The sequence below is a fragment of the Daphnia pulicaria genome, chromosome 1 (genome assembly GCF_021234035.1).
Source record: "Daphnia pulicaria isolate SC F1-1A chromosome 1, SC_F0-13Bv2, whole genome shotgun sequence".
NCBI classification, from domain to species: Eukaryota; Metazoa; Arthropoda; class Branchiopoda; order Diplostraca; family Daphniidae; genus Daphnia; species Daphnia pulicaria.
Genome location: NC_060913.1, coordinates 39,000,211 through 39,009,722, shown reverse-complemented (window position 1 = coordinate 39,009,722; position 9,512 = coordinate 39,000,211). Strand labels below are relative to the sequence as shown.

General features: G+C 36.5%; 2 protein-coding genes across 2 annotated transcripts; one reads left to right on the top strand and one right to left on the bottom strand.

Annotated features, from left to right (window-relative positions):
* The first annotated feature begins 649 nt into the window (after positions 1 to 649).
* Positions 650 to 2,455, top strand: LOC124321195 (endophilin-B1-like). The gene is made up of 8 exons (XM_046784098.1): positions 650 to 903; positions 978 to 1,119; positions 1,199 to 1,327; positions 1,390 to 1,514; positions 1,578 to 1,679; positions 1,735 to 1,848; positions 1,907 to 2,122; positions 2,181 to 2,455. The coding sequence occupies exons 1-8, from the start codon at positions 841 to 843 to the stop codon at positions 2,301 to 2,303; spliced, it is 1,014 nt and encodes a 337-aa protein (XP_046640054.1). The 5' UTR covers positions 650 to 840; the 3' UTR covers positions 2,304 to 2,455.
* LOC124321196 (40S ribosomal protein S18) lies at positions 2,359 to 3,369 on the bottom strand. The gene is made up of 5 exons (XM_046784099.1): positions 3,226 to 3,369; positions 2,880 to 3,065; positions 2,716 to 2,817; positions 2,569 to 2,660; positions 2,359 to 2,503 (listed from the first exon to the last, which is right to left on the bottom strand). Exons 1-5 carry the CDS (start codon positions 3,226 to 3,228, stop codon positions 2,428 to 2,430), a joined length of 459 nt encoding a protein of 152 aa, XP_046640055.1. The 5' UTR covers positions 3,229 to 3,369; the 3' UTR covers positions 2,359 to 2,427.
* Between the last annotated feature and the right edge of the window lie 6,143 nt (positions 3,370 to 9,512).

The following is a 9,512-nucleotide window of genomic DNA, read 5'->3' as shown; positions in this document are numbered from 1 at the left end:
TATAAAGATTTTGTATATTTTTTTGTAATTTTCTATCAAATCAAATAAAATTGAATTTGAATCAATTAGTGAATATTCTCTATTGCATATTTTACTTTTTAAAATCTGGTTTCTGATTGAAATTTAAAGAGTAATAATTGAAAAAAAAAACACTCACAGCTATATCCATTTCATTATTAACTGGCAGTGTTTGTTCGAACGTATGTTTTCAACTTTTCATAAATAATACGCGATTACCAGAGCTGATTACGCATAGGACAAGTCATATAGAAAAGAAAAAACACCAGATTTTTTCAACTAGAGATTATAAAGGTGTATGGCTTTTTCTGATTGTCCAAGATTTCGCTTTTATTTAAGCTCTTTTGTTTGTTCCTACAGGTAAATCAATGAAATATTGTACGGGAAAGCGAATTTTCCCGTTTCTTACCCTTTGGTTTTAAAATAAATAAATTGCCATTTGAATGAAGCAAATTGGATTTTCAAAATTCAATTAAACTCAAAACATCATAATGCAAATAGAGTGACATGTCGAATTGAAAAAGTAACCGCGTAACTCTGTTATTAAGACCTAGTAGCTAGTAGCCAGCATTGTGTTATAACTTATAACACGATTCTTGAAACCGCTAGGTGTCCTAAATTTGAGGAGGACTTCGGCAAATCAGCACGCAAACACTGAAAAGTGAAAAGTTGAAAACCACTTGTTGCAACTTGAAAGCCAGTGAAATATTATTCTGATATTCTCAAACGGCATAAAGTAGCGCGTTTGAGAAACTGAGTGACAATCGAAGTACAACGAATCTCTATAATTCAGTATTTGTTACTAAGAAAAAAAAAACTACAATGGAATTCAATGTTAAAAAACTTGTAGGAGATGCTGGAACTTTGTTTACACGAGCGGTTCAGGTATTTTTCTGTCACTTTAAGACTGTTAATAGATTATGTAACATTATGCCTGGTTTTGTTTACGTACTTTTCAGTTTACTGAAGAAAAGTTAGGTACATCTGAAAAGACTGAGTTAGATGCTCACTTTGAAAATCTTTCTCAAAGATGTGATTTAACAAAGTCATGGACTGAGAAATTAGTTAGGGATGTTGATTCTGTGCTCACGCCTAACCCAGGTATGAATATTCCAAAGTCTTTATTTTCTTTTAATTTCCCTTTTTTTTTTAACATTCGCACAATTAATTTGAATTCTAGGGAATAGAGTAGAAGACTTTTTAATGGATAAAATTGAAAGAAGAAGATTAGCACGTCTGTCCAATTTGGATTATTTAGGAGTAGACATGGTTGAGGCTGGCAATGATCTAGGGCCTGGGACTTTATATGGTTAGATTTCAACACATTTAATTATTTTCCCATTTTATTGATATATATTGTAAATATTGTAGGTAGTACTCTGCTGAAAGTTGGACTTTGTCAGCAGAAACTGGGTGCTCTTGAACGTGATTTTGCTACTTCTGCAACTCAAGCCTTTGTTGATCCTTTGAAAAAGTTTATGGAAAGTGATTTGAAAGTAAGTTTAAAGGTCCACTGGTATTGTGTTGAACCAGGAGTTTATTAAAGATCTTTCTGATAGTCAATATTAAGAGAAAGAAAGTTACTTGAATCTAAGCGCCTGGATTTGGATGCTGCAAAAAATCGCCTTCGAAAATCAAAGACACAGTCTAGTCAACAAATGGTACTAAAATTTAATAATATCTTAAACATGTTTTTATGAAAAATTTATCACCTAGGCTGAACAAGAGGTAAATTTAGCCCAGATAGAATTTGACCGTCAGTCTGAGGTAACTAGGCTGTTACTTGAGGGAATTGGACCTGCTCATACTTCTCACTGTAAACATCTACAAGTAGGAGAAAATGTGTAATAATTTTAAAATATTGTATTTACGACATTGATCCATCCAGGACTTTGCAGCCGCCCAAGCACGTTATTTTCTAGCCTGCAGTGCAACTCTTCAACAATTACAAAAAGAATTGGGTGCTCTTAGCTTGCAAGTTAGCACCTCTGATATCACATTTAATAATCCTAGTACACCTGGATTATCCGAACGTAGGAAAGCTCGCGTTATCTGTGATTACGACAGTCAAGATATTACCGAGTTATCACTTATTGCGGGAGAGGTATTTATGGATTATGTTAAATTTGATTATAAAGTTATATTATCTTTTTTAATATTAGGTTATTGATGTTGTAAGCACTATTCCCAATGACCCAGATTATGTACAAGCAGAAAGAGGACACCAAGCAGGAAAAATCCCTTCAAGTTACTTGGAATTTATTGATCAATCTCATAGTTCATGATATATTCAATTTAAATGTTTACTTAATATTAAAAGTTAAATAAATTAATATAAAATTTGAATTCCATGAAATGTATTTCCTGTTAACAACATTCCACAGAAATGTACTCGAATACAGATTTTGTTTACTTCTTTTTCGAGACACCAACTGTGCGTCCACGACGACCAGTAGTTTTCGTATGTTGACCACGAACTCGGAGGCTAAAATGCATAATGTTTTGTCAAAACAATGAAATATGAATGATAAAATAATGAAAAAAGTATACCCCCAGTAATGACGTAGACCACGGTGAGCGCGAATCTTCTTCAATCTTTCAAGGTCCTCACGAAGCTTGTTCTCAAGCATGTTGGAAGTGACCTAAGAAAAAACAATGAAACACAATCCAAATGCAAAGCACAAATGGGCAAGTTACCTGAGAGAATTTGCCGTCCTTGATGTCCTTTTGCCTGTTAAGGAACCAATCAGGGATCTTGTACTGTCTAGGGTTGGCCATAATTGTGATCAATTTCTCGACCTGAATGTAAGTTGGTAATACTTTAAACGCCTGTAAATTCTTAATTGGATAATTGAATATACCTCTTCCTCTGACAGTTCACCGGCACGTTTAGTCAAGTCGATGTCGGCTTTCTTGAGAACGACATTGGCGTAACGTCTACCAACACCTTTAATTGAGGTGACGGCAAACATGATCTTGATTTTACCATCGATATTGGTGTTGAGAATACGCAAAATGTGTTGAAACTTCTCAGGGAGTACCAGCGACTTCAAGTAACATAACACATTAAAAACAAAGAGAATATTATTTACTATACCAACAAATCGTAGGACAAAAGTAGAGAAAAATACCGTACAACAACCTGCATTACTTTATAACTATTCAAAACTAACGATGTCAAAGATTTAGTCAAATGAAAATGCTTACCATGGCGAAAGGATGTTAGTGTAATCCGTAGACCAACTTGCCAGGAAAATGGAAAGAATTGCAAGCTGAAGCTGCACACGAAATGAAAGAAATGTTAAATGCGACGCTGCCAGATTAATGTTTTGAGTCGGTACGCCATCGCTACGGCGGAGGCCAGACGGCATACACCAGTTTAAAACAAGGGAATTACATTTTTAAGATTCCTACACTTGAACTTGTGGCGCCAACTACAACGGAATCACGTATTTATTTACTATTGCTACAGGGGTAACCCTGATTGCTAGATGGCGAAGGTCGCAGTTTGAAAGTGAAATCTTTGAATAAAAAAATCCGCGCAGTCCGCGAGTAGAGTAGTAGATCTCTGCCGTGAGCGAAACGAATTGAAACAAAATCCGGGTTGTGCATTTTGATTTCAATCCTGAAACTAGTGAAAGGAAAAAAGTAAACATACAAGTTAAGTCCTATGGATTGGATGAAATAATGGAATTATAGATCGCTAGAGATTTAATTCAATGTTTAGAAAACCTAAAGCTTGTGTATTTTATTATCATTTTCCTTTTCATGTAATTTATGTTGGAGAACAATTCAGCACAACTCTTGAATTTGGTACGTTTGAAATATTCAGTTCATGCTTCTTTCCTTTAATTAGGGACCAGGGACACAGGGATGGGACTTTTGATTCTTCCCTCCAGGACAGTCAATGGATTCTAGTCGACGAACGAGAAAACGACGCGACATTAAAGAAAAGGGGTCAACCCAAACGAATTCCAAATAGCATTTTTCCATTAATTTAATTTTAATAAATTAATGAAATTTAAAAAAAGTTATTATGTTAAACCCCCTTAAAAATATTAATTCCATCATGAATTATAATTATAACTTCGGTAAAAAACTTCGCTGGTGCTAAAAGTGTCTTAATAAAAACAAATTGAAATGATAAAAGCACATTGTAACAGAGAGTGGATAAGTCGATAATAATGTCGAATTCAGTTTAATTGTTCGGATTTAGTGAATACAGTAAACGATTTTTTGCCGACTTTATCTTCAATTATTTATATTTGTTCGATATCCTTATTTCTACACCTAGGGGAGCTGTAAACGATGCGCGCGCTTCCTCTGGGAGAAGTGTAAGGTGCGATGTCCCCTGTGTTAAAAGATAGGGTTATCGAACAAATTAAATTGTCAATTACCTGCGTTAGCAAGGCACCCGAAGGGATGTTTGCGATTTTTTTTTCATTAAAAACTAGATTCATTCATAAAAAACAATGGTCATGTTGTTTCTTAATGCCAAATGACAAAAATTTTTAATTGCCTGACTAATGGCGCAATCGAAATCCATGCGTAGTTCTCTATGCAGACTAATCATCTTTTCGAAATCGAAGTGGCGCTTTTTGCACTTACACGTATCCTTCAACAATTAAAATTAATTTTTGTATTTTCGCTTGATTACCATCTAGTGACAATCGCCAAAACTATAGCCATCTAGTGTGCAATCGAGTACTAAACCCACCCATGCCAGCAAAAAATAAAAACGTGAGTGATTAAAAACCCTTCGGGTATTATTCATAAAACTAAAACACCAAGATTGGAAGGAGGAAAATTTTATCCATGATAAGTTTAAATGAAGACGGGCTATCGAATGGCGTAAATCGCGACCCGCTTCGCCGTTCGAGAATGGCAATATTAGCCATTAAAGTTTTCTTCTTTAAATGAAGATTGCGTAACCTTACTATGACTAATCCAACTCAGACGAAAACCAAAAAATTAAATTTTTTTAAATATTTTTTTTTGTTTTTGTCCGATCTCAATTACTCAATCTGCCGCTGTTTTATTTATGTTTTAGTAAAAATTCCGCATTGCGCTTCCGTAAAAAACCGGAAATTTGGAACAACACGCTCAACCACTGATCCAAAAAATTTTAAATTTTCACAGTATTATGTACAACCATGACTTTCAACACAGTATTTTTTTTCATCATAATCGGTGAGGTACCGCGACAAAAAAAATAAATAAAATACCATGGAATGGGAATGGCCCAATGTTTTTTTTAGGTCTGGAACAAATTATGCCAGATAACATTTTTTATTTTCTAGGAATACAATTAGTTTTTTTTTATTTTATGTAAAAAAGCCAAACACAGTTTCCCGATATATGGATAGGTGGCTCAAAACAAAAAAAACGCCGTTCGGATTTTTTTGTAGGATACTGTACATCCATTTTTGGCTGCCCTTCCCTTAGTTATAAAAATTCGAAAACAATTCCAGAAGTAGCCAACTATTATAGCTATACTAAAAAACATTCAATGCCCTCCGTCAAAAACCCGATTTTTGGGAACACCGCGATATTCGACTTTTTACATAATTTTCTCTCGAGCGCTTCCAAAATTCTGGTAGGTACTGTACAAGACAATAAACAACATTGACAAGCATTTCAATGATTCAGTAGTAAGTCTTATCGCAGCTTCCAGCCAAAATGCGTTACAGCGATCTTTTAGTGGAGTTTGCAAACATAAATTGAAGTCGACAAATTGTATGCATACTCAATTTGTTTACAAAGAATAGAAAGACGTCTAAGGCCGATTTGTCGCCAGTTGTCTTGTCTCGTTTTGCCCATGGCCATCAAATATATCAACGACCACAAGACCTTCCACTCTTTTCTCAAAACATATCTTTATCGCTCCGTGTACTTCCCCAATTGATTTCAAACTTTCTGTTCTCCAAAAATAACAAAACAATGGTACTTTAAGCGTTATTTGATCGAATGTTATGTCGTTAAAATGCGCTACTCTCATCAATTGTATGAAAATTTGCTCACCTAAGACCTTGTGTTGATGCGTTTATTAGTTGTGTTTCAAAGTGAGTTTTCTTCTGACCCCTAACGGTCTCACCCCTCAAACATTTTTCAGCTGCCGTTCAAAGCGGTTATATGACATCGAGTAGTTTCAGATAAGGTTCAAGTTCAAGTGCAAGGCATTTAGAGGCTGGAGATTCCATGATTTCCGCGATGCGTCTTTCTTCTTAAGATTTGAGAGAAGACGATAGATTTGACCAGTGATCCGTAGTAACATCTCCCAGCTATATATAGATGGGTCAATGACATTCCCGATTTTTTTCTCAGCATCCTCTTTCTTTGATGAGACAGTGAGATGAAAACTTGTTGACGTTTTAAACTGACTCACTGACCAAATGGGTCACATCTTTCGATCGGTCAGCCACACAGCGGCGGTTTGACACTGAAAAACTAAGTAGTTCAGTGGCCCACGCCACTTGTTTGTGAAAATTCACTTAACAAACCTGCAAAACACTTACTATTTTAAGTATTCACTTACTTGATTACTCCTTTTTATGAAACAAGTATGAAAAATTGCTCTAAGTATGAAAATGCGTCAAGGAGTCTAAGTGTAGCTGCACTTAAACGATCAGTAGTTGGGGCTATGGTATTTCCAATCCTTTCAACAATATTGCGCGCTTTTGTATTGTCGATGAAAACGTGGATTATATGTGCATAGAACGTACGCTTCATAACCACAGTAACGTAGAGAAATGAGCAACTGAAATATGGGTTTGAGTGCCGTTGAAATAGTTTTCAGGTATAATGTCATGTTTATTAGTTCAATTCATTGAAAACATACACCTACAACATGTTGTAATAGTTTGGGTGTAACGTGAAATATTATTTTGCAATACAAAAGACTGCAGACTGCAGTCTTTGCAGTCTCTGCAGTCCTATTTTTGGCCTTCGATCCCGATCGTGTTTTTCTGTTTGGATCACGATCGCGGTCGCGATCACGGAAAAATGATCGCGATCATGATCGCGCGATCATGATCGCGCGATCGAACGATTGCGATCGTCACAACACTGTCTGCAGTGGACAATTGAATAACAAAGAAGAAAACTGAGAGATAGCACAAAAAGTTTCACTCGGTTTTACAACAAATGAGAGGTGGTCATCGGAAAAATAGAGTCATCAAATTTTCGAAAATGAATTCTTTATCGTTGTCTAGATTAGAATCAACACAGTTGATAATCTCCAAAAGACAGGCATGGAATTTTCTATTGCTTTAAGAAACACAGATCCTTTCTGACAGAGTCTGCCAGATACTTTCAAGGTCTTTACAGATGAAATAACAAATTTATTTCGACTAAGCAAGGCAGGGGGGGGGAATACAGAGAACCACGCCGACAACCTTGAACTGTTTGCTTTTTATATTTATAAAAAGCCAAAAATTGGAAATCTTTTCCGCCACAGAAAAATTCCGCCTCCCCCTCAGATTTTATTGCAAGGCCAAGGAGTTGTTGGTGGTTGAAGGCCAACGAAAACTCAACATTCTTATAATTACAAATCCGTCGCATAACTTTTTTTAGTGGAGAATTTTTGGATTCGTATCTATAACAAGAATAAGAGTATCGCGGTGGCCCGTGCAACTTAATCTGGGAAATGAAATGGAGCAAATAATGAAGTTTGGGGGTAATTGAATAGCCAGAAATCTTGGGATATAGTACAACAAAAGCGGAGTTATGACTCTCTATGTCTAACTGAGTGATCTTTAGCTGATCCTCGGTAAAGGTGTAACACTGAAGAGATGCACATATGCGCAATAGAAGGATATAGTTTGTATACTGTGGGCTTTCATCGCAAGTCACATATTGCGCAAGAGATAGGGGGATCATAATTGACAGTGAAGACATTTAAGGAACGGAAAATGATAATTTGCCGTCGCTCATTACTTCATCAAATTTGATTTTAGGGGGAGTAGTAAATTGCCTTTGCGATTTCAATACAGATAAATAGCAGTTTACTTGGTCAAGATCTTTCCTCTTTTCCGCAATCAAAACTCTCAGTAAGAGTTTCAGTTCCAAGTTCAGGAATCCCTCGTCGGAAAGGTGCATATAATCACTAGGAAAAGCTTTGGTTGCATCGAAGCTATGTAAAGACGAAAGACACGATTGTTCGTTGATGCCATATACTTTCGAGAGCTCTTCTATGTCTTTTACGTTTTCAGCAACTTCGATTTCCTCCACTTGAGTTTTATAGCTTAGTACATCTCGCAATCTACAGTCATGTTCATGATGGACCAAGTCCATCTGTTCCTTTTTTATGTGACACATTCGGCAAGGACTTTCAGCACAACTGACACTCTCTTTAAATCCGGCCATTTTATTACTTGCTGGCATATCTCCGACGCAGTTTGTAAGAAACCCATGCCATTCCCGCTCTTCATTTCTAATCAACAGTTTAACGCCCATTTGCAAATCTGCGAGGTCTTTCAATACCGGTCTCCGAAATTAATCATACCGTGTTTTTTAAGAAGAGAACTGTTTACTACGCCGAGTAGTTGTATGCTACGCAAGGTTGACTTAGAAGTAGGAGGAAGATTCATCAAACTCCAGTAAAAAAACGCCAACTTTTTGCTCCCCTTTCTTGCTTCCGAGCGGATTGGCTGGTTCAACCTCGTCCCAATACAATTGAAAGCCCAGTACTACCCCATTCAATCGTATAAAAAGTTTGTGGGTTTTTACATAGCTCCCATCCCATACATCAGAGTAGACTCCTTTGTCTCCAGTCACTTTAATACGTTCAAAGCTGTTGAGAGTGGCATCGTACACAGACTTAACGGACAACAATTGTTGGAGTGATTTTAAAAATGGAATGATGTAACCTTTATCTTGATTGTGTCCAATTTGTAATGTGCCATCTGCGATGCGCTTCCAGTGATACTCCGCGCAAGAGGAACCGAGCGAAACACAAAGCGGAAGAGTTGTAGGGAAGTTTCTTGCCCAGCATCACTCCATTTTGCTGTGTGTTTTGTAGATTGGGGCCTTGATTTCCGCCATGGCCTGTTTATATCCAGGTTTAGGTCTCGTTGACGAAGGCATCAACAAAGCCAATTTATGCTTAATAAGTAGATTTAAAAAAATTACAAATGCGTCGTCAGCAATAAATGTGGCACAACGCTAGTGCAAGACTATATAAGTTACCTCAAATTCTGTTAACCGCCTCGCAAAAATCTCGTCAATATTTCTTTGGACGAAGGCAACAGTTTCAAAGCTTAGAAAATGCTCATGTCTGAGGGCAAGAAGAAAACCAGCCGTGAAGATTTCTATTGAAATAGCCGGTCCAGTTATAGTTGCATCTGTCACGGAAACTTCTTCATCTTCATTTGCTGGTTGTAGTGCAACAGCATCATTCTTAACTGAATCAGTTTCACAGTTAAAATCTGCGTCCAGCAGTTCTATAAGAAAAAAAAATATTGAAGTCACATGGTGCATAAAGCATAATCACAAAA